At 35.3% G+C, this 25,542-nt stretch overlaps 2 protein-coding genes and 1 long non-coding RNA gene across 6 annotated transcripts in view; 1 reads left to right on the top strand and 2 right to left on the bottom strand.

Annotated features, from left to right (window-relative positions):
* Positions 1-7,707, bottom strand: part of LRRC69 (leucine rich repeat containing 69) — a 134,132-nt gene extending 126,425 nt beyond the window's left edge. For both annotated transcript variants that reach the window (XM_001137722.6, XM_063816409.1), the window contains exons 1-2: positions 7,642-7,707; positions 6,924-6,974 (exon numbers count right to left, since the gene is read on the bottom strand). The gene's annotated coding sequence lies outside the window, so the exon portion shown is untranslated. The remainder of the gene's footprint in view (positions 1-6,923; positions 6,975-7,641) is intronic.
* OTUD6B (OTU deubiquitinase 6B) lies at positions 4,662-21,878 on the bottom strand. Of its 3 annotated transcripts, XM_003311825.5 has the most exons (7): positions 21,596-21,878; positions 20,774-20,925; positions 18,156-18,236; positions 13,398-13,710; positions 11,011-11,072; positions 7,642-7,748; positions 4,662-6,974 (listed from the first exon to the last, which is right to left on the bottom strand). In XM_003311825.5, the coding sequence occupies exons 1-7, from the start codon at positions 21,765-21,767 to the stop codon at positions 6,890-6,892; spliced, it is 972 nt and encodes a 323-aa protein (XP_003311873.1). In that variant the 5' UTR covers positions 21,768-21,878; the 3' UTR covers positions 4,662-6,889. The 3 variants fall into 3 exon arrangements, with proteins under 3 accessions (XP_003311873.1, XP_054513374.1, XP_054513375.1); XM_054657399.2 differs by lacking the exon at positions 18,156-18,236 and having other exon boundaries at positions 21,596-21,767; XM_054657400.2 differs by lacking the exons at positions 18,156-18,236; positions 20,774-20,925; positions 21,596-21,878 and adding an exon at positions 15,338-15,474.
* A 9-nt stretch (positions 21,879-21,887) lies between these two features.
* Positions 21,888-24,154, top strand: LOC100610387 (uncharacterized). The gene is made up of 2 exons (XR_127996.5): positions 21,888-22,131; positions 22,240-24,154. It is a non-coding gene; the product is annotated as an uncharacterized LOC100610387 (long non-coding RNA).
* Positions 24,155-25,542: the final 1,388 nt, after the last annotated feature.

Below are 25,542 nucleotides of genomic sequence, written 5' to 3'. Positions count from 1 at the left end.
TAGGCCATCTGCAAGATGAGGAGCAAGGAAGCCAGTCCGAGTCCCAAAACCTCAAAAGTAGGGAAGCCAACAGTGCAGCCTTCAGTTTTTAGCTGAAGGCCCAAGAGCCCCTGGCAAATCACTAGGGTAAGTCCAAGAGTCCCAACGCTGAATGAAGTCTGATGTTCGAGGGCAGGAAGCCCAGCACAGGAGAAAGATGAAGGCCAGAAGACTCAGCAAGTCTGCTCATTCCACTTTCTTCTGCCTGCTTTATTCTAGCCATGCTGGCAGCTGATTAGATGGTGCCCACCCAGATTGAGGGTGGGTCTGTCTCTCCCAGTCCACTGACTCAAATGTTAATCTTCTTCAGCAACACCCTCAGAGACACACCTAGGAACAATACTTTGCATCCTTCAATCCAATCAAGTTGACACTCAGTTTTAAACATCACAAGTAGTATTACGGAAAAAGATAATTTCAAGGAGGGTGTAGTCTACAGTGCTAAAGGCAGCAGAGATTTCCAGTAAGTTAAGGATAAGTGAGCAGTTCCTGGTACTACTCTTAGAGGCAGTTTCAGTGACATGGTAGAGACCAAATCCAGACTGTTTTGAGTCAGGAGGAGGGGAGGAAGAAAGAAAACAAAACAAAACAAAACAAAACAAACAAACAAACAAAAAAATATATATTCAAAATTACAAGTTTAAATAAATAGGTCCATGTGCAAAGGGTGTCATTCATTAGCAATAATTAAAACAAGCTTTGTAAATGTATTACAACATACACAAAATATTTCTTTAAAGCACCTGAATATTCTTTATGGAGCTTAGGAAAGGTGTTTTCTTAATTCACATTAATTCACCCACAATACCAAAAGAGTTTAAGAATATCAAAACCAAACCTGACAACCTCTATGTCAATCAAGAATCTTGACAGCTAAATCCTAAACAGAATATAAATATCAAAGTTTGAGATATTCAGTAGAAAGCAAAACAGAAATACTATTAGAATGTTTACCTTATTATATCAGATAATTTCTTGGTCTCATAGTGGTCTCATTATGTCCTACAAGTTACTACATACTAAATTCCTACATGCTTAATTCTAAGAGCAACAGTGAAACGGCCCCTCATTCTAGCATTCCAAGGCTCTGCTTTATAAACCACCTTGACAATCCCACTTTTCCAAAACAGATTAGTAGCCTATCACATTTCTGCCTCCCATTTAGGTGACATATAATACACCAAAAACCAACCTGTAAAATAATAACTATTATTCTCATAAATACCATAAATTATATAGAATATGCTATATATATTATCTAAACATTCCTACTTATCTTTATAGTTCTCCTACTAGGAAAACATTATTATTCCTATTTTATATAAGTAAACAGGAGCTCTGAAAGGTTAGTCAATAAGTGCCAGGGTCAAGACTGAAATGATAAGTCTGAACCCAAAGACCACGATTTCCAGTACATGTAATAATGCTTAGTAATGTTCACCAAATATTCCAGCTCCCTGCCTTCAGAACACAGGGTAGGACTGCACTTCTGGGCACTTTCCTACTTAGGTGAAGCCATGTGACTAATTCCGACAATGAATGGAAATGAGATGTGTTTCTGCTAAGCCACAGAATTTACTTGCTGGAGGGAGATCCTCCAGAATGCTCTCTTCTAATAAAGTTTAAGATGGTGACAGCTTGAATAGTTTGGGTCCTACAGCACAAAATCATGGAGCAGAGCCCTCAGCCAACTTGCAAAATGTAACAATACAAGAAACACTCCCATGTTGTTATGTGACTCCAAGATTTTTGAGTTGTTACCATAGCACAACTTAGTCTATCCTGAATGCTACCACCAGTAATCCCAAAAGCCAAATAAACACATTTTAGTGGTTAAGAATATGAAGAGAAAGGAAAAAAAGTTAAGGTCCATTCAGCTTTTTCAAAGGGGATTCATGTAAGTCTGGCATTAGGCAGTTGCTAAAGTCATGTAAAGTAGATGACTAACTGCCTAATGTGTCCAATTTGTGATCTAAATGGTTTTCTTTAGAACTTTCCAACCTCATTAGCAATAAAACTTATGATTTAGTAAGTGGTTCTCAACTGGGGGCAATTTTGTTCCCAGGGAGACATTTTTTGTTCTTACAACTTTGGAGGGGGATGATACAAGTACTTAGAAAGGAGATGCTGCTGCTAAACATCTTACAATGCCACAACAAAGAATTATCCAACTCAAAATGTTAATAGTGCCACTGATGAAAATCTCTGATCTAGGTATATAAGGCCTTTCCAATGTCAGTCACAAGAGTAGGGGTGGGTGGGGGGTGGGGGAAATGCCTGATTCAAAAACAGCAATTTTTCCATCAGGATTTGGCAAAGTGAAAAAAACCCTTACTTACTGCAAATTAAAACCACAATGAGATACCATCTCACACCAGTCAGAATGGGTATTATTAAAAAGCCAAAAATTAACAGAAATTGCCAAGGATATGGAGAAAAGGGAACACTTATACATTGTTGGTGAGAATGTAAATTAGTTCAACCCCTGTGGAAAACAGTATGGAGATTTCCCAAAGAACTAAAGATGTAACTACCATTCAATCCAGCAATCCCACTATTGGTTATCTACCCAAAGGAAAAGAAATCATTCTATCAAAAAAAATCTACACTCATGTTTATCAAAGCACTATTCACAATAGCAAAGTCATGGAATCAACCTAAGTGCCTATCACTGGTAGATTAAAGAAAATGTGGTACATAGACACCATGGAATACTATACAGCTATAAAAAAAGAATGAAATCATGTCCTTTGCAGCAACATGGGCGTAGCTAGAAGCCATTATCTAAGTGAATTAACACAGAAACAGAAAATCAAATACCACATGTTCTCGCTTATAAAGTGAGAGCTAAACAATGGATACACATGGACATAAAGATGGAAATAACAGACAGTGGGGACTCCAAAAGGGTAGGGGAGGTTGATAAACTACCTATTGGGTACAATGTTCACTACTTAGGTGACAGGTTCTATAAAAACACACATTCCAGCATTATAAAATATACCCACGTAACAAACCTGCACATGTACCCTTTAAATCTAAAATAGAAAATTAAGAAATAAAATGAAATGAAAAATTTTAAAAACTCATGTAATTTACTTTTTAAAGTGAGGTCATTATTTTTGTTCATCAACTCATGCACTGAGGTTATTGATCCCCATGTTAATCCTATATTTTGTTAAAATTATAAACAATAAATAAGACTTTTTGTCAATACAAGAGTGACAAACAAGAGCTAGATTATATATCATCCCTATTCACGGAAATAAAAATTCAGCAGCCTTATAGAAAGGCAGCAATTTGTTCCAGTATGTCTTACTAGTCATCCTGATTATACTGAAATAAGACAACTATAAAACTTCTTCATGGTCAGTATATTAACAAAGGTTTTAATTTTTTTCTAACTGTACACTTATTTTATAGGATTCTTATATTTGTGTAGATTTATTAAAATCAGACATTACCCTAATTGGTATGTGAAGGTAAATTAGCTGAAACATTACTATTGGAAGTTAAGAAAAATGAAAGCTCTGTTGGGTTCCCTTTCTCCCTTCAACTGACCAAAAGACTTGAAGAATTCATCCAAGGGCAAGGTAAATTAAAAAGCAGGCCTTTTGCGAGCAAGCACAATTCTAAATCATATCCATCTCTCTATTCCCAGCAGTCTGTTAACCTAATGCAACTTCTTACTCATATCCTATCCTCTCAACTGATAAGCACGCAATGCAGACAGGCCAGGCAATGTGCTAGGTATTTTAAGAGCAGTGAACAAGAAATTCTTGTTTCTAAGCTCTTAACACAGTATGGAAAAAAATAGATGAAAAACAACTAAATTCAAGTAAGTGATTACAAGTGTGTAGGTATTAGAAAGAAACAAGATTGGGAGGAGTCTGAGGAGGGTTGTCTCAGAAGGTACTATTAATATGTAAACTGAGACTAGAAAGACAAGGAAGCTGGATAAAGCAGGTTGGGTGAAACATTCAATTCTGAATGGTAGTTCCAAGACCTTAAGTGGGAGAGAACAATGGTGGGTTAAAAGACCCATGTGTTAAGAATTAAAACCTCATGAGCTCTAAGATAAAGACTTAAGACAGGAGGAAACAATCAATGTATGTGATAACAGAACAGGCAGAGAAAAATTTCATCTGTTCGATAAAAGTTTTTTAAAAAAAAGCATGAAATCACCAAATAAATTCTCAGATCAACTGATCTAGTCCTTCAGCTACTTCCTAAGAACCTGTACCAATAAGGCACTATATTAACAATTGTGTGAAAACATTTATTTGTACAAACTTCCTTCTTACTGCTCCACATTCTTGCACACAAATGTTTATTCTTTATTTTAACATCTATGGGTCTTAAAATATTTTACCCTAAATAAACATTCATTATTCTAAAAGGTTCTAAGATTGTACCTGATTTCTAAGAGCTATAGCTTAAATGGCTATTACTTTATTTCCCTCTACTCTGGGGCATAAGCTACGCTCATATATTTATTCAAAATCCCTTAAAATGTAAGAATCTGTGTGTGAAGACAAGTAAAGGCTGGATACAAAACAAAAGGAGTTTTCTCCACTTCTAAATTCTCGAATTGTTAAAGAATGACAATTCAAGCAAATAAATGTTGATGTAATTCATTCATCTTTTATTCTTTTTTTGGCAAACATCACATAATATAAGCAAAACTATGCTGTTCACTATAGTTACACACATTCTTTTTTGCTTTATACAAGTTGTAAACAAATTTAAGTGAATAAAATTCTTGGCTAAAGACATATTCCAGAACTCTGACATATACTTTTCAGAGTTAGGACAAAAGAAAGCATATGTAACTTCCATTAGACCATCATCATATGAAAAAGTAAATTAGCATATGCTGCTTTTAAATTAACATCTGTCATTTTATTTAAACACTTTTTTAGGTTATAGCTAAAATGATATTTATCTGAAGTTTTAGGAAAGAACAGAAGCTGACCATACAAATCTTGTTCATAACCACATTGGCCACTTAAATTAAAAATATAACAAAATTGAAAAATAGACATATAACCAAAAAGATTCTAAATCTTGTAAGGAAAAAAAGAATAAAGCTGCCAATAAGTTATTTTAGAATACTTTAGATGTAGATAACATTTATAATACTGGGTTTCATAATATCTTGTTTTATGGCTTCCCAATGTTGACATTTTAAAGTAACAGATTACTTCAAAATAAACCCAAAGCATTTAGTGTTTTACAATTTCAATTTCATTCTTTTGTAAATTTCAGACACCAAAAAATTCACATTAAGGGTTACAAAACAGGCATCTTCAGAATATAATTTGTTGGGCAGCCAGAATGGCTTGTAATCTTTTGAACTGGAAAGCCTTCAGGAAGTACTTACTTGCTATCAATGACCCTGCCAGCTTCCCACATGGTTACCTGCCGGGCGTGTGAAAAGACTGACACCCCATTTTTCATATAAACCCAATATTTACTTATAAAAATTAGTTGTACTCATGGAGCAAAAATTCAAATGTTATAAACGATACTAAATCTTACTAGTTTAATCTCTAGTTTGGGAAACACACATCAAACTAAAAAAGTCTCATTTTCATAATATTTCCTTACATAAATTATGAGAGATATTTGTATATATCCTCTTAGAAAGAATACTGTTGTGAGTAACCTGAAATCTGAGCTAGAACAACCATTCATATACAAAACTACTGTATACAAGTCTTAGCTTCCAAACAGTAGCTTTCAACTTCATTCATATATGTAACATAAAATTTCTCAAATATTTGAGTTGAAGGAAAGGTGACATTAATAAGGCTAATAAAATAAGTGGCAAAGGTTTTATTCAAATCCTAGAGAATGAGGCAAGAAGGGAAATATCTGGTAAGACAAATCAGAAAAGAGGAAGAATTTCAAGTAAATGTGGTCTTGGACCTTTTACACTGCTACTCCCTAAAATTGCACAAGGTAAAGGCCACAAAATGCTTGTTCCTTCAAGGAAAGCAAAGTAGAAAACACAAAAGGAAATATAAAAATGTGTAGTTATGAAAGACTCAAGAGATGATGGTACTAACTCCAGTCCGATGCTTAAAAAATACCAAAGAATAACAAATGCATTAAAAAGGCAGTAACCTATTAGGTCTTTTTTAAGTTATACACAAATAAAAAACTAATCTCTAATTCTTTAGAGATTTAAATTTGACAGAGAATACCTATTTACCTTTGAATTTATCTCACTTCTTTAAACAACTGAATCCCATCTAAATAAATATTTTTAAATTATTAATTATTAAAGCAAGCTTCTTAGCTTGCTTTGATAAGGCTATATATATTAGTAATAAAGCTTCACTGCATTAATCTCATCGATACCATGGTTACTGCAATCAAGTTCATTTTATAAGCAATAATTAAATTGACCATCACCATACTACATTATTGCAATGACAAAGATATTGGGTAAACTTCTTCAAGACAAATTACATTGAAATGGTTATTTTGAAAGTTTTTAGGAACAGGCAGAAAAGGGAGAATTAAAAACATTGAAAATTTGTTCCAACACAAAACAGAATGTCCAGGATCTTACATAAATGAAAATATCAGCTAATAGGGGACCATCTTGGTCTATGAATGATGTTCTCTACAATGAACTTAACAAATTTTTAAAATTCCACTAAGAAGACACTGGTTAAAGTTTATCTCTGACATATTTCTAAAAACACCTGTTAGTAGCTTTGCCATAAAACTGATATAAGGTAGTTGTGTTTTTCAGTAGCATTTAGAACAACCCAACACTTGGTAGAAATACTCAGTTCAGCACACTGTATTAAAACATAATTGTACAACATTGTATAAATTAGCTGCAATTTTCAGTAACTATGTTTACCAACCGTGTAACCGAATTATAATGTTCTCCTAAGCCATATGCATGTCTCATATATCTGAAATTAAAAAAAAAAAGAAATGAGTAGTTTTGATGAAAGCAATTTTTCTATATATATATGTTTATTATATATATATAAACCAATGATTCTGAATGACTCAGTCCACATGGGTTTCACTCAATAGACTATGTGGACATATTAATTAAGAGTTCAACACCATTTGAAAAGTGGCAGCAGTCAGCAAGATCTGGTTCAATCACTGGGGTAAAATGAAACGGCTGAGATGCTGAAGGTTCAATCAGCTTAAATTGTCATCTAGCCATTGATGACTATCTTAATAGGTTTAGCTAAAAAATACTAAAGCCAATAGCAAACCCTGCATGCTGTATTTCAGAAGAGATTTCTAAATCATGTAAGATATTTTCATAAAATGAAGAAAAATAAATCTAAGGAATAAACAGGCAACATGAATGTATTTCAACTTTTAACACTTGTTGAAACTTTTAGCATTACTAATGTCAAACCAGGACAGTATACAAACTAGTCCTAAAATGTTATAACCTTTAGAAATGACTTTATTCTTAACTCACACACAAAAATAAATTGCTAGAGGTTTAAAAAATTATCTAAGTCACATATTTTAACACATATAATCTAAATTTTTTAATATTCCTTTTTGTATTAATTGTGAAAAATAAAACAGTAAAAATGTCTAGGTACTTACACAAGTATTAGTGGTTTTTTTGAATATTCTTCGCCAACTATAATGGGAGGAGAATCTGCCTGTATTATCTCTATTGGTGTTTGTAAAATGTGAGACAGAGCTCTTAGCTATAGGAAGAAAAAAGTATCAGTAAGGAAAATAAAAATGTAAATCACATTCAAATATGTGTGAACGGGCAACCAGTCAGAGCAGGGATACGCTGTGTTCACCACTGTACACAGAGAGCCTGGTATATACTGGGCACTTAATAAATATCTGTTGAATAAATAAATATAATACAGGTTGAATATCCCTTATCCTAAATGCCTGGAACCAGAATTGTTTAAGTTTTTGAATTTTTCAGATTTCGGAGTATTTGCATATACTACATGAGATATCTTGAGGATGGGACTCAAATCTAAACACAAAATTCATTCATGTTTCATACATATCTTACACACACACCATGAAGGTAATTTTATACATTTTAAATAACTTTGTGCATGAAACTAAGTTTGAACTGTGACCTGTCACATAAAGTCAAGTGTAGAATTTTCCACTTGTGATGTCAGCCCTCAAAAAATTTGATTTGGGAGCATTTCGGATTTCAAATTATCAGATTAGGGATGCTCAACTTGTATTTATTAAATCAAATGCAGAGACTGCTCAAGCCCTGCCTGCACAAAAGCTTTGTAAAAAATATCAATGCCACAGTTAATGAAGAGGGGCAATGGGTAGACTAGGTATATTATACTAGTCTACTTTTGAATACGCTTGAAAATGTTCATAACAAAAAAAAATTTTTAAATACCATTGCTGAAGCACCGGACCAAATAAATTACAATGTGAGAAAATGGGCAGGGGGAAGAACAAAATATTTATTTTTTTAAAGTTTTTCAGATGATTCTAATCTACAAATACTGTTGACAACCACTGCTCTATAATTTTCAAAGAGTAGAATATGTATATGAATTGTACTGCCCTATCAATGAATTTCTATTTGATTAAAATATACAATTTTAAGTAATTTCATACCATACAATATAAAATTAGAGCCTAAAGCCAGATGAATAATGGTGAATAATGAACATTAATGCTAACATTTTTAAAGACTTATTATGATTACGGGCCAGGCACAGTGGCTCACACCCATAATTCCAGCACTTTGGGAGGCCAAGGTAGGCAGATACCTTGAGTCCAGGCATTCGAGACCAGCCTGGGCAACATGGTAAAACCATGTCTCTACAAAAAAATACAAAAATTAACCAGGCATGATGGATCACTTGAGCCCGGGAGGCAGAGGTTGCAGTGAGCCAAGATCACGCCACTGTACTCCAACTGGGGTGACAGAGTGAGACCCTGTTTCAAAAAAAAAAAAAAGACATATGACCAAACACTCAAGCATTTTAAGTACTTTATGTGTATTAATTCCTTTAATCCTCTCAATAACTTTATGGGATGGGTACTGTCGTTATTTTAAAGACCTAGAATCTGAGGCAAAAAAAGGGTTACAAGACTTGTCAAAGTCACTTGAACTCAGGCGTTCGAGACCAGCCTGGGCAACACAGGGAGACCCCGTTTCTACAAAAAATACAAAAATTAGCCAGGCATGGTGGTGCAGCTACTCAGGAGTGGGAGGAAAGCTTAAGCCTAGAAGATTGAGACTGTAGTGAACAATGATGGATAGCACCACTGCACTCCAGCCTGGGTGACAGAGTGAGACTCTGTCTCAAAAAGAAAGTAAAAATCATAATGCCCCGATCTATGGGGGCACTATGGGATATGGACTTGCCCCATTACAAGAACATTCCATTGATGAACATACTCCTTCCTGAGGTTTTGAAAGAATTTAAGAAATTACTTCAAAAATATGGAAAGCACTCTGCTGCATGGTGGTAAATCAAAAACGTTCCTTTGAGGTACATTTTTCTTATACCTAAAATATCATTTTTAAGAAACTAGCATAGAATAGAGGATGTGAACAAAACTCTGGGAATCCTACTATGCCTTCTAACTTCAGAGATCATAGAATGATTTTCTTTAATAACTTGAATTTACTCTATTGTGAAAACTGCAACTCTTACTTCAGATGAATTCACAGATGAAAAAAATGTATAAGTGTCCCTCAAAAGATGTTTTAAAAGGTTTTTCTTAATTTCTTGATTTAATCTCTAATACTCATATGAATGATCCTTTTAAGAAAGTTCAAGCATTTTTAATTATTCCTAATGTAGTAGTAACAAAGCTACTATGAACATTTCCTGAGTTTCCGAGGCATACAAAACTAATGGATACAGTTCCCTCTGGTGGAAATGCACATACACAGCAGTACTAAGAAAAAGATTTTGGGGCAACATTCATGTTGCATCTTCAAATGAAGCAGTTCTTAAAGTGAATTATTTAGAGCCACAGACTATTCATGATGATTAATCATCATTATATATTACTAATCGTACTGCCTAGGTTCATCCATCTGGCACTTCAGCTTACAAACTTTTATGCAGGTACTCTCTGCCTTACTTAATGCTCAAAAATGCTCAACTGAATACACAGAGAGGGTTTATTATGGCCATATAGTAATCAAGAAACTCAAGCTTGGGAGGATGGCTGACTCCCCTGTGGCCACAAAACAGAGGGGTGGAAGAAAATGCCAGGACCTGAACCCAGAACTTTCTTTCTTATCCTATTTAATACCCAGGCTGCTTCATCACCATCTGGCCTACCTACCTGTTTTTTTTGTTTGTTTGTTTTTAACAAAACAAAGTTAACAGTAAGATTTTTTTAAAATTAGAGCTAAAAAGTAATCTTGATAACTTCCTGTAAGTGACTGAACATACTGTTTTCTTACATATGAATTTAATGCACCAACTACTGCTTTCAAGTAAGTCAGTCACTATCAATTAGGAATTCAAAATACGATTTTAATATATATGTTGTGGTAGGATTTGGCCTATAATTTCATATAATTTTTTTTTCCATTTCTGATGTAAAAAAGATATTTTTCCAATAGTGACTTTGATCAGCTGAGCTACTAGGCTAAATTTTACTTTACTTCAGTAAAATTTTCACTTTCCTAAGTCCAGAAAATCAAATGTATTGCCAATACTACTATCACGATGAAAAGACTTACACATATGTATTTCTAACACACAGATCTAACACTGAGCTATTTAAAATGTAATAGTGTTTCAATCCCTCAACATACATACTTTAATCACAGACCTAATCATGTTAACTCCCTATTTCTTTGTCAGTTGAGAAGAGCAAATATATAAAGAAAAGGAATCTTCAAAGAGAAATTGGGATCAGCTGAGAAACATCTAAAAACTACAGAAGGGATTTAGAAATAATTTAACAACCCACAATCACTATGAATAACTACAAACTTACCTCAAGCTGACCTCCCCATGCAGCTGTGTTTACAATATCTTCACAGTACTTCTGAAATTCTTCTGTAGAGAATAGGTCAGAATACAGCACTTAATAATTTTTGTAACTCATGTTACAAAATCCCTTTTATAGTTCCCACAATTCCTGACAAAAATGCCCAAGTTATGAACATTCTCCTTCTCTACCAGTATCCTCCAGAATCTAATCTAACTCCCAGGTCCAAACTTAATTCACCCCAACTTTCTACCACATTTCCATCCAAGAACAAAGCAGTCCATTTCTGCTTTTCTTCTTCTGTCGGAGGCCCAGATACCCTCCCTATACAACAAACCTACCTCACTCTACCCCAAGCGTTGACCCCAAAAATTGCCACCATATTCACTATCTTGACATGTGTTTTGAAGCCCAAACCTGCATCCAAAGGAATACCATGAAAGACAAAAAAAATGTAGTTCCTGTATAATCAGGTTTACTGTAAGACTCTGGGAAATATACGAAGAGAATTCGAGTAAAAGTACAGATGAATTGAAATTCCTTCCCCAGAGATAGCGTCAAACAGTGCCTCCACTTGTTATTTTGGAAGCACTTACATTACTTGCATAAGTATCAGTTCTAACCAAGGAAAAGGCTTTTCACATCAGCCCTGAGAAATAAAAGACCTAATCACTAAATTTACAATGGGTATATTTTGTGCATACACCTTTTTATACAGTATGTTAAAATGGAAAACAATTATCCTTACTACAGAGATGGAAGGAAAGAAATTATGGACATCTAGAAGAAAAATATGTCTCATGTGTTTGTCTCATACCCTGTTAAATCCTCAGTGTTCAGAACAGTGCCTAGAGTAGTGCTTGGCACACAGCGGCCTTCAATTAGTATTGGTTGAATAAATGGAGATAATTAATTAAGTCTTTTGTGTTTTTCTCTGACTCAGCATACTGAACTGCCACCTCCTCTATGCCCTACAACTAGCGCAATTGGGGAGTTTCAATGATTCAGTAATCATTTGGGAGATAAATGACAGAAGAGTCATTTATCACATTGCCTATGCATATATCAAAATATATGGAAAAATGTGTTTTATGTTCCATAGCAAATTCTGTTTATTTAGAAAACAGCAATGACCTAAAACAGCAAGAGATAAGTTAACATTTCCAATATGACATCTATGGGAAATTAATTCACTACAGAATTAGATTATGCTTAAGTCATTCTTGAGATTTATCAACAGATACCTTAAGCCATACACACTAAAGGAGACACACTTGACTGCCAATGCTCATTCTTATCAATTCTGCATCACTCCCTACCTTTCCTCCATGGAGGACAGACTCCACTAAAGGAAAGTCAATTTTAACCTTTCTCTCTCCAACCCATTCTGGCCATATGACTTGTTCCCAATGGATACTGCCAAACCTGCCATATTCTCTCAAGGACTAATAGTCCTCTATTCCATTCATTACTACCCCAAAACCTATTCAGATTTTTTTTTTTTTTTTTTTTTTTTTTTTTTTTTGAGACGGAGTCTCGCTGTGTCTCCCAGGTTGGAGTGCAGTGGCGCGATCTCGGCTCACTGCAAGCTCCGCCTCCCAGGTTCATGCCATTCTCCTGCCTCAGCCTCCCAAGTAGCTGGGACTACAGGCGCCCGCCAACACGCCCGGCTAATTTTTTGTATTTTTAGTAGAAACGGGGTTTCACCGTGTTAGCCAAGATGGTCTCGATCTCCTGACCTCGTGATCCGCCCGTCTCGGCCTCCCAAAGTGCCAGGATTACAGGCGTGAGCCACCGCGCCCGGCCCTTATTCAGATTTTTACCTGCTCTCTTCCTCATCTGCTAGTTGTGTACTTTTTTACTTCCTCATAAATATTTTATCTTAACTGTGATAGTATTGTATAGAATAAAGCAGGTTATTAACCCATTTGTTTTACTTGAACACTAATCTTCCTAATTATAGCTTATTGTAAATAAAAGTAAAGTTCCCAAATTATAAGATAAAAGCAGGAAATGGTTTTCCTAGTCATTCTCTCCTTATGGTCTTCAGACCCTATATATACTTCCTGAAGCTTACCTTCCTCAATACTTCACTTTGTCAAATAAGAACTTACATTTTTTTCAAAAATGACTAATCTTATTCCTATTTCTATCTTACATAAAATGATTAGCATATTATAATTACAAAATAACTAAGTAATTAAGAAATCTTAATAGAGAAAAATACACCAACATCTATTAAAATTACAGAAAATAATTCTGCCTAAATCTTGTGATGTTTTTTCCTCATAAGGATCATCTGGGTTCTTCTTACGCTCAGTGCTGGGAAGCACTTTATTTAAAAACAACTACAACAAAGCAACAATGAAACATAGTAAAGAAAAATAAATTACCTGGAGTGTACATATCTCCTGTATTAGGGTTTGTTAAAAATGGCAGAAAGTCTTCCACATGGCTTTGCATATACTCAGCGGTCTGACTTCTCAAGGCAACCACAGTCAGAGCACAATCCTTTTCTTTCAGTTGATCTTCAATGGCTCTATACATACAGTGGCCATCAGATGGAATCTGTTTAATTTCTAACTGTCTAGCTGCCAATATTTGAGCAAGTTTCTCACTTTCCATATGTCTGGCTCCTGTTAAGTTTTCAATTTCAGCTTCAGCTATCCGTTCTTCTCGCTCCTTTTCCAATGCAGCTTTCTTTTCCTAAGAAAAGGAGAATGCATGAAAGTTAATTCATAATAATTTGGACTAATTCTCATTTATTAAGGGAAGGGAAATGTAAAGGTCTCAAAACTTTTCGGTGTTTTTTCTCCCTTCTCGCACAAGCACTATCACATTGATCATCTCAAGAATTTTCTACAAGGTGAGCTCCTTACTCTCTTACTCATCTGTGTGTTTCCAGCACCTTGCTCTATACTGGACATTAAGAAAGCCCTCTAATTTTTCTTTAAAGTCTACTTAAAAGCTACATGCCAAGTTTCTAAAAACCTTACTTACTGATTTCAAAGTATTCTCTTAAGACTGAGTTATCCTAGGCCTTAAAGCACATTATTATTATATTAAAGCCCAGGCTAATCCAGGCTTCTTATCAGTCCACCAGTAACGTGTTAATATGACACAGCCTTTAGAAGGGTATAGGCAGACACCCTTTTTATCAAGCTTTTTAAAATGTCTGTATACACATACATTTAATTAACAAATATTTTGTAAAAAAAAAATTAAAATATAAGAGAGAGACTCAAGCTCCCCATAACACCATTGCCATCCCAGTGCTTGCTCTAGAGGTTTGGTATGCATCCTTCTAGATTGTTTTTCCATTCATTTTAATAAATATGGTATACTCTTGAAAATATGTATAAATTCTTAATAAAAATGGTATCATATGTTACATTCTACAATTTGCTTTCCTTATGCAAATGTCTGATAAGCTCTTCCCATGGAAACATATGCAAGGATGGAGTGGGGTGACGGAAATGAGAGATTTGTGACATGAAGAATAGACAGGAGGTGTATAGGGAAGGTTGGGGAAGAAGAAAGGAAAAAAAATTCCTAACAGATGGACTAGTAATGATCAAAAGCCAGAAAGCACTATATGTTTCATAGCTAAAAACAGTTCCTAGAGCTACAGTGCCAGAGAAAACTGTCAAGAGATGAAATTGGAGGCAAAAAGCATAGGCATATAGTTAATATACAGTAGGTCTATACTTAACATAGGACTAAAAAGAAACTACAATATACACAAAGTATTTATAGTGCTTTTCTCTGGATGACGGGATTCCAAAATAAGTTTTATTTTGGGGTGTGTGTATGTGTGTGTGTGTGTATGTCTGTATGTTTTTCTGCATCTTTCTAATTCTCTATCATATATTTTGTTTGTACACTCAAGGGGAAACTGCTTTATAATTTAAGAATAAAAACTAAGTTATATAAATTTTTACATTAATAATAAGTTACAGTGAAGGATTTGGTAAGCCAAGAATAGGAAAAGGTAAAGACTTCCATAACGCTAGCTCTAATTTCTCCTTGGAACAAAAGTGAATGGGAAGGCAAGTTTCAATTAAACTTATTGTCATGTACCTGTACTACTTGCCTGTTATGTGCCATGCTAGATGAACCTAAAGTGATTTCTAAGTTACCTGAATCAAAAGCAGTAATATCTCCCTAATAAAACATAGCCTATTTAAGGTTTGTATAAGTAATAGGAACAAATTTATTTCACTGTGTACCTAGAACTGTGGATCACAGAGGCATAATATCTTAAAACACAAGATGGCACTATTACTTTATAAAAGACTAAAAAAGTTTCAGAGGGGAAAGGAAGAATAAGCACCTTAGATATCATCTAATCCAAAACCCCTCATTTTCCTCTTCTGAGGAAACAGCACGCAGAAAGATTTCCAAAGGCCATACAGCTGGTAAGAGCAGAGCAGGGACCAAGGACAACACAGAGAGCTCCTTCTATCCAGGCACCTGAATCAGAATAAAAGTTGGAGCAGATGGGAGCTGGAGTTAATGATGTCATGTACTATTTACTGAAAGAGTGGCACTTTATCTTATCTGCAAAACTGTTTAAGCCTCTAAAATACTAATTCTAATCATTTCATTTTTTTCCCTTCATGCTTTGCTTCATTAGAACAAAGCAATTGAGTTTCCTTTTCAGGGCACTAGGTAAGAAATCCACTGAATTCTTTTTCCAGCAATATATAGTTTCCCAAGAGCACTAGGCACTTTGGTTTCTACAGCTATAGTAGCGGAGATAGAATGGCACTAATAAGTTCTAATAAAAACGTATAAAAGATGAAAATAGCATGTAAATCATAAATATATTGTCAATAAAACTACAGTCATGTTGATATAGTAATATAACAAAGAAGATTCAAAGGGAATATTAAGAGCTGGACACCAGTCCTGGGTTTGTATCAAACTTTTAGTGTACAATTGAGATAACTTGGGTCTCTGCTTTCTCATTGGAAAATACAGAAATTGAATTCAATCTCATTCCAGCCCTCAAATTCCATATTTTTGAAACCCAGCTCTTCTAAGTTCTATTTTAGACTCTTTCTCTCATATCAAAAAGCTTCTAAGTTCTTTGAATAAAATACTGTTTTTCTAGACTAAAAATAAGAGATATGCTCTACAATATTCCACGATATTCTTAAAATAAATCTTGACAAAGTTTTATCACGTTTTTCTTCCAGAGTTGTATCTTTCTCAAAGATAAACATCATTAATTAAATGACTTTGCATTCCTTGGTGCTTCTAGCAAAAAGGAGGTTCCAAATAATCTAACACCCGATTGTGCATCCTGACTTCAGGTTCCATTTTCTTAAGCATTATAAACGTTTAATGTTTTCTGTTCTAAAATCCCATTAATATAACCCTGTAAAAACATTACTTGGGCATTTTTTCTGCCAAGTGTTAAAGCAGCTGACTATAAAAGATACTAAATGGTTTGAGAGTATAACTGACAAAAGTATTAATTCCAGTTGTGCAGTATCTTAGGGAAAAAGTAACAAAATTTTTGAGAAAGGTAAGGGAGTTTTCGTTTTGTTTGTTTTGTTGTTAGAGGTCCAGCTGGGGAGGAACAAGTTTTGATAAAGATAGGAAGAACTTGTGCCCTTAGGTTTTCCAGAATTAAATAGGCTATTATAAGATGTTTCAATTACTAACTAGACATAATTCCAATGTTTTGTTATGTTACTGGCATGCAAAAATTCTGCCCTTCCTTTTTGATCTATAGAAGCTAGACAATTGTGAGATCATCACAAAAGAATGCATATCCTAAGCAGACAATCTCCAAGATTCCATGAGATCTAAATTTTATGAATCTACAAAATTCACAATTATATTTACTCAAGAATAAAATTCTACACAAGAATGAGAAATGTTGGACTATGTGCATTTCATCAACTTGCAAACAAAAAAAGACATTGCTTTTAGGTTTAATTTTTTAAGAGGCATAGTATGCACTACTTAACATAGAAAAAGACATTGCTTTTAGGTTACATTTTTAAGAGGCATACTATACACTACTTAATATAGAAACAATACTATCATTTGTTGACCCATTAGTTCTCCAGGCCTTGTGTTAAAGGCTTTGGAAATAGTACAGTATTTAATATTCACAATGAATTAGCTTATGAAGTAGCTATAATTTGCCCCCGTTTTATAGATGTGAAACTGAGGCTTAAAGAAGAACCATACCCAAAGTATAACAGTAAATGAAATTAAAACCTCATCTGTTTGACACTGAACTCCATGCTCTACTAAATTACATAGTATGTCATAAGATGCAAAATGAATTTAAAAATATGCATTTAAACCATAGAAAACATCAAGTGTTAATAAAATACTCGCAACTAAAAAGACTGAATTTAATCATTTTTCTTTTTCAAATTCAAAGGGACTTACCCATCTAATCTCATTTCCATAATGCTGATATGAACTAGCTACTTCCAATAAATCAGTTTCCTTATAGCTCTTCAATAATGCAATATATCACCCCCACATTTGTTTTTGTGCATGCTGCTCGTCCTATTTGGAATATCCTATCTAAATAATATTTCTTTCAAATTCCAACCCATTATTAGCATAATGAACTTTCCCTTCTCTAAATTTTCATAATTAACCATTATATAGATACCTACATAATTCTCTAAGAATTTTGTATACCTACACATGTTAACTTCTAGGTTCAAATCCTTATTTCTCACCCAATGGTATAGTTCTTGGCCAGGGTTGTGCATCAGAATCCCCTGGGCCCACATTCTGAATTTTTAAGTCTGGGATAATATATTTGTAAAAAAAACTACTTTGCACTCCCACTCCCAGCTTCGCTCTCCTATGAGAGCTGCAACCTGAATACGTTATTTTATATTCTCTTAGGATCATTTTCTTCTCCATAAAATGGGGATAAGAAATCCTACTTCACAGGATTATTGTCAGGACTAAATGAGATGTCATATAAGCAGCTTAGCATAGTATGTGACACACAGCAGGTGCTTAATAAATGTTAGTTCAAGTGCCTAGACAAGGAACTGCATCATTTTTTTTTTCGTTCTCTTCCTATAACAAGACCTAAGATAGTACCTAAGATAGTATTGAACACACAGCACTAACTTATATACTTGGTGACATGACTTTCATACCCGTCTCTTTTGTGCTTTTGATATCCGAGGTGGCTGATTCTCAAGCACCAAGTTTGAAATGTTAACAGCAACAGAATCTATCTGAAGGAAACAAAAAGCATTAACAAGTCAATGTACTTATTAAATTACTGAAAATCATAAATATATCTAATCCCACATTTCAAATTTGAGTAACAGCAATAGACACTGTATTAGATAATATGGTTTTGTCTCCTGTTTCTATTTTTATGGAAGAATTTGACAAGTTCCCAAGAAGTTTCTTTCAAAGATCATGCTCATCCCTGCATGCTTTCCTTCCTTCTTAGAATGCCTACTCCATTAATCTAAATGCAGTACTGTACTTCCTATAAGCGCCAACTCATTTAGCACTCCACTCTTCTTTTCTCTGACTACTGCCAGTACATATAAGATAAAGGTCCTGTGCTGGCTCAGTTCATTATTAGCTGCATAACCTCAACTAGCAGCAGAGGCCTTTTTCCATCTTAATTAGCCAGAACCTGATGAGTACTAATCCTTGACCCTAGTAGCAAGTTGAGCTTTTCCTACCCTACACTTTTCCATCTACAAACTGATAACTGCAGGCAGAAAATATATTTAATTTATAATATCATTTGATATTATAATCAATCCTAAATGGCTAGTGTGTGTTTGCTAGAGTAAAAAAAAAGATGCTAGACTTTTAACTATAAGGATGAGTAGCTACTATTACTGCAACTCTAAGGTAAGCCAGTTTTTAGTATAACACATGCATAGAACAACTCAAGGCCTTTAATACACAGAGACAGAAGTCTGCAAAGGCTGTGTCCCAAATGACCAAAATATCAAAATCAGATAGAGACTTCAAACAGTGGCTATCAACTATAGTGAAATTAGGAGTCTTGTGATTCTTCAGAGGAAGCTGTTAAAATTTACAAACATCTATATTGACAACAGGCAAGATAAAAGAGATGCATCTGAAAAACAAAAAAGCAATGGCATTAGTTTTTGGTAGTATTCAGAAAAGAAAACCAATTTAAATTAATGAAACAGATAAATAGTTCAAACTAAAATGGCAGTTTGTGTTTTAACAGTAGGACTCCATGTAGCTTATGAATCAAACATTTTTGTCCTTGGAAACCTGGGAAAGAAACCTCAAAATTGAAAGGTCTGAGGCAGCAAACAAAACTATCTCATTAACAGAAAAGATGGGGAGACAATTAGGAACACAATTGTCACAACACAATTTAACGCCTGGAGTATCATATATGCCTTGTTACCTGGCGATGAAGTACATTAAAGGCAAGGAAAGTTGGGAACTTGATAACTAACAAAGTTAAAGAAATTTAGACTATATTTAATGTAAGGACCATTATAAAAAGCACAGACAAGCTGTACTTGTCAACAGCAAACCAAAAATCAACCAAAATTTAAGTATGGCAGATAAGATTTTACATAGACATAAGAACTTTCTATCAAAGATGGAGTGAGGTTGTGGGGTCTATATGACCCTTCACATCCAAAACCCATACAATAAATACCACACTATACAAAGCTGTAACAGAATTCAGTATTCACTTCCTGGAGTAAGACAGTTCTCATTTGGAATTCTGGCTTTGGCAATCAACAGCTGTTACGACTCCTGGACAAAGTTCTTAATCTCTCTAACCCTGTTTCCCACTTGAAAAATGGGATTATGTATACTTACTTCACAGGTAATACCTCACAGTGTGTTACTGAGGTTAAATGAGATAATACATATAAACCAAAGTATTTGACACATATATATTAGATCCAACGATAAAATAAATATTAGTTAAAATTATGAAAGTTAGGATGCTCCAACTTACCCAAGAAACATCAGTAAAATTTCATTCATTACAACTTGTTAATAAAGCACTTTTATAACAAAAATGACTTCACGTTCACTTTCTTGATTCTTACAAAAACCTGTGCTTAGAGTGTAGAAATATTTGTATCGTATTATATATGTGGGAAAATTTGAGCTCAGAAAGATTAAGTAACCTTGCTCAGGTTACAATCCCATTCAGTCGCAATTCTGGGATCAGATGCCTGGTCTTCCAACTTTCATTTGGTGAAGCTTCATCTTTTGGGCAAGTAAATAGGTAAAGTATAGCACTTTCTTTGCTGATCTCCCTTATAGAAACACACTGCCCTGTAAACTTGGTCACAAAAACATTAATGAGAAGTGATGCATGAGCATAACTAAGTGATTTCATTTCCCTACCAATTTTATGATTTTAGATAATAAACAGTTTAACAGGGCCGGGCACGGTGGCTCACGCCTGTAATCCCAGCACTTTGGGAGGCCGAGGCGGGTGGATCACAAGGTCAGGAGATCGACACCGTCTTGGCTAACATGGTGAAACCCTGTCTCTACTAAAAATACAAAAAATTAGCCGGGCGTAGTGGCGGGCGCCCGTAGTCCCAGTTACTTGGGAGGCTGAGGCAGGAGAATGGCCTGAACCCGGGAGGCGGAGCTTGCAGTGAGCCAAGATTGAGCGTGTTTTGCAGAGCGAGACACCGTCTCAAAAAAAAAAAAAAAAGCAGTTTAACATTTAACAGAAGTGGACAGCTGTTTTCAAATGGTGTAGGCAACGACAAACATTTATTTCACATACCTTATTCTCCTTAGTAGTCAGCTTCAATTGCTCCAGTTCCTCTCTATGTTTCTGTTCCATTTCTTTTTCCAACTTGGCCACATCTTCGGTGAGTTGCTTCCTCCTCTTCTTGTCATTCTTGGGAACAGCATTCTTCATGCCCTGAATTTTGGCTGAAAAGCCATTAAAATCATTAAGTCAGACACGCAGGAGTAAAAGGAGATGAGAAACAGGAACCAATAAGGGGATGGTAACGGGCGAAGGGTACAGAAAAAGTAATTATGGAAGAAAGTCATCACGTAACAGACAGCTACAGAGAGAGAAGGGCCCAGAAGAAGCCGAGACCAAAAAAAAAAAAAAACTTCATTAACAAAATCTTGAATATGTTTCGGTTGTTTGGCGAGATACGAGAAGGAAAAAAACCTGACTGTAGCCAGTTTTAAATCTTTCCGGTATCCTTTCTGAACCTCCTAAACTGAGGCGGGTCCATTCAAAATACACCCATTAGGGACAAGTATCGGTAACTGGGGCAGGTATAGAAAAGGGAGGCATCGTGGGTTTGGGAGCGGACCAAGACGGCGGCTTCTAGGTATTTTCAGACACCTGCACCCCGGCGGCGGCGCGGGGTAGGGGGCACGCCGCAGGCCTCAGAAGGGGAAGCCTCTGAAGGTTGGGGAATTAAAGGGCCGCCGGGGTAGGTGAAGAGAGAAGAGGCCACTTGCTACTAGGGGAAGTCTAGGGTGATCCAGATAAGTCATGCCTTAAGATTCCCCAGAATCGACCCGCCACGCGCCCTTCCCCCAGTCGCGGCGGCTTCCAGATTCCCACTTCCTTCCGCCTCACCTTGCAACTCCTTCTTCTCTTTGCGATGCCTTCTCAGCAGCTGCTCTTCCTCATCAAGCTCTTCGGTCAAGATCGCCTCCATGACGACCAGGTAGCCCAGCACACGCGCTAGAAGAAACCTGCACCGGCTAGTAGGGACCTTCCACCCCTCAACCCTCACCCGGGGCTCCATTGGCTACGGCTGGGACCCAGCCCCGCCTTCAAGGCGGCACCGGATCTAAGCAAAGCCACTGCAAAGACGAGAAACTTAAATGGGGTGCTGCGCGTGCGCACTACCGTGACCCTAACGTGATGGGCGGGGCGGCAGGGGAGGAACCAGACTGCGAGCGGAGAAGCGGAGTTTGCAGCCTCGGAATTGGCTAGAGCGCCAGAGCAGAGTCAGCCATAAAGCTACGCGCTAGGCTCTTGGCCCTGACGTGAGGCGCGCAGAGATGACGTAACGGGAATAGTTTTCAACGTCTGTTTCATTCCCTGCTTCAGAGGACCTCTTTAATCTTTGATTTTGGTCCCTGTTTCTAAGAAAAGCAACTGAAAAGGTAAGAAAGAAAAATAAAGCATTTTAATAAAGCCGTCGATAATTATCAATGGGAATCTTTGGGCTGTTTGGGGCTGTGTGGAATTAAATTATGTTTATTGTCTCCAAGGTCGTAATACCGCCCCTGAGAAAAAAGGAGCAGCGCTAAGTAATCGAGAAAATGCCTCCTCTTGAAACGGATATAGAGATGGAAACAAGATATAAGAAGGATTGAGAATCATATAATACAGGAGCTTAAACACCTATGCGCGATGATAAAGAGGGTAATATTAGAGCGCTTGGAAAATACCAGGAAGTTGAGAGAGTTAACAGAAGGGCGCACGCTGGATTGGCCACAAAATCGAATTACTGAAGTAAGTGCAAAACGACAAATTGTCACAGAATACAGAGAAAAGGGGAAAAGAAATTAAGAGGAGAAAAAGAGAGATCTAGAGGGCCGGTCCAGGAGATACAATCTATGCATAATAGGAATACCTGAAACTGAGGACAGAGCAAGTGGAGCTGAAACAATAAAGGATCTACTTGAAAAAATTTTCCAGAATTGAAGAACGAACTAGATCTACAAATGGAAAAGGCTCACAGGATACCTTTAAAGTTTAATGAAAAGAAAGCAGCATCTAGACATACCCGGGTGACGTTTTTGAATTTCAAAGACGAAACATTTTACAAGCATCCAGTCAGAGAAAGCAGGTTACTTACAAAGGGGCAAAAGTCAGGCCGACCTCAGATTTTTCTCCTGCAATTCTAAATGCCAGAAGACAGTGGAACAATATCTAGAGTGTTAAGGGAAAATAATTCTGAGCCAAGAATTATGTACTCTGCCAAGTTATCATTTCTTTACAAAGGAAACTGGAAGACATTCTTAGATATACAGGGGTTAGGAAAGTATATCAACCAAGAACTTTCCCTGAAAATTTTGCTGAAGGATTTACTGCAGCTAACAGAGAACCTGAATTAAAATAAGAACAGGGAGGCAATTGTATGAAAGAACTGATGGTATGCATTAAAACTAGTTACGGAGCATTAAGTTTAAATTGTTATGTATAGGGCATTAAAACTAAATACAAAAATAGAAACATAAGCTGGGTGTAAAATTTCAGTTTACATTTAAACTGGAAGGGCATACCACATGTTCAATATATTGGACAAATACTGTTTTATTTTTAGCATGTGGTATTGTAGATACAAATACGCATGTTCTTAAGCTAAACCTAAGTAAAAGGGCTTTGTCACTGTAGATTTGACAAATAACATTCTAAATGTCAAATCTGACAAAATTGGAAAACAATACAGTTTTATTTCCCTTATTTTTAAGTATAGCAGGAAAAAAAATAACAAGTTTGTCCATGTTACTACTGATACTGTAAAGAAACTTCCAAATCACTGGTTTGGGAGGGGGTGGATACATCCTCATTTTCTGTACATGATGCATGGGGAAAAACAGTAGTTACTGCATCATATAGTTCCAAGTAAATCATATAGTTCCAAGTAAATTTGACATGGAAATAAGTGTTAACTACAAAAATAGAATATATACATTCCAATGTTTGGAAAAGAAGTGGTAAAAAGAAAAATAGCAAAAAGACATTAAAATTAGCAAAAAGTAGATTGACAGTACAGATGACCTATAAACTGGTTAAATAGCCCTATTACAATTGAAATTGGGTCAAAAATCAATCTCTAACCTGAGATACATTTGTATAAAGCAAATGATCAAAGAGTTTAAAGATAATGGAAACTATAAATCATAGAAATAGCAACATTTTTCTTAAAATCTAAACATAAGACATTTTATGTAAAACATACAATATAGGATGTAACATTTAACAAACTATATGGTAAATAATATGACATTAATACATAAAATATATGTTCCAGATCTTGATGTGGGTGATAGTTTTACTTATGTACATCGATATACATCTATTTAAAAACATGTACGTTTAAATTGTTGCATTTTATGTATTTAAAATTTATTGAGTAATCCTTCTGTATGTATTATTAAAGAGAATATAGCAAAAAAATATGTTGGACTATGACTTCAACATTTATGATTTCTTTTTTTAGAGACAAGAGGGTCTTGCTTTGTAGCCTAGGGTGGAATGCAGTGGCAACATCATAGCTCACTGCAGTCTCCAACTCCTAGGCTCAAGTAATCCTCCTGCCTCGGCCTCCCAAAGCACTAAGGTTACAAATGTCAGCCACCAACCCAGCGCAGTTACAGCCTTTGATAAATCAAGTAAATGGGAAGTTAAGAGATAAAAGGTAGTTAAATAGTTAAAATATGTGTGTAATATATATATTACTTTTCTACCTTATTTTTGCATTCTCTTCAAATTATCCTGAAGCATTTCTAAATGATTTTATACTCAAATGTAGAGAAAACTTTAATATATTTCTAGAAAGCACTCATGACCACATTACAAAAAAAAAAAACCCTAGAAAATAATAATTTTCAACCCTGAAAAATCACATACTTGGAATTTTTTTAATGTTCTTAAATAATCTTTCGGTCAAAGAGGAAATTATAACAAATACTGATGATTTAGGAAATACAACAATGAAGATAATTATACTTTACATGCTATGGGATGGATGTAGAAAAGGCAAGAAACAGGAATTAAAACACTAAGTGAAGAATGGAATATGCATGGGAAGGACTCAGTAACTAAAGTTCTTCAATTTTGCTACCTTTCAAATGAGGAAGTAGTCTGCCTTCATAGTGGATTTATCCCCAATATGTTATGAGACCACAATTTACTTATTTCTTCCAATTGAGCTTTAATGTAGCATAATGAATTCTAAGCATCTGACAATTGATTCTCAAGGAAAGGAAAGCCCAAGTCTCCTTTTTTCTTTCCCCTCCCTGCACTGTTTCCCCTTCACAGACCTCCATATAACAATATTTTAATGTACAACACTTTTATTGAAAAGTATGGCCTTCAGAAAAACAGCATTGGCATTACCTGGAAACTTGTTAGAAATGCAGTATCTCAGGTCAATAGCAGCATAGTATTAGATTATAAAATCTTACACATTTACAAGACTTCTCAGCACAGTGCATTATATGTTGTGAATGCTCAATAAATGCTATCCAGAATATGTGTAGAAAAAAATATTTGGATGTTGCCAAAACATTAATAGTACTTATATCTGTGTGGCAGCTTTTTGGATAGTTATTTACTTCTTTATGTTTTTTAACATATTAAAAAGCTATTTTGCTTTTATAAATTAAACATTTCCGCAGAAATTTTGAAAAGTATATAGATGATGATAAATGTTAACTGTTGTATTAGTACATTCTCATGCTGCTATAAAGAAATACCCAAGACTGGGTAATTTATAAGGAAAAGAGGTTTAATTGACACAGTTCTGCATGGCTGGGAAGGCCTCAGGAAACTTAAAATTATGT

Source organism: Pan troglodytes, chromosome 7 (genome assembly GCF_028858775.2).
Source record: "Pan troglodytes isolate AG18354 chromosome 7, NHGRI_mPanTro3-v2.0_pri, whole genome shotgun sequence".
Classification (NCBI taxonomy): Eukaryota; Metazoa; Chordata; class Mammalia; order Primates; family Hominidae; genus Pan; species Pan troglodytes.
Note: the sequence above shows the minus strand (reverse complement) of the source record. Positions and strands in the feature narration are given on the sequence as shown.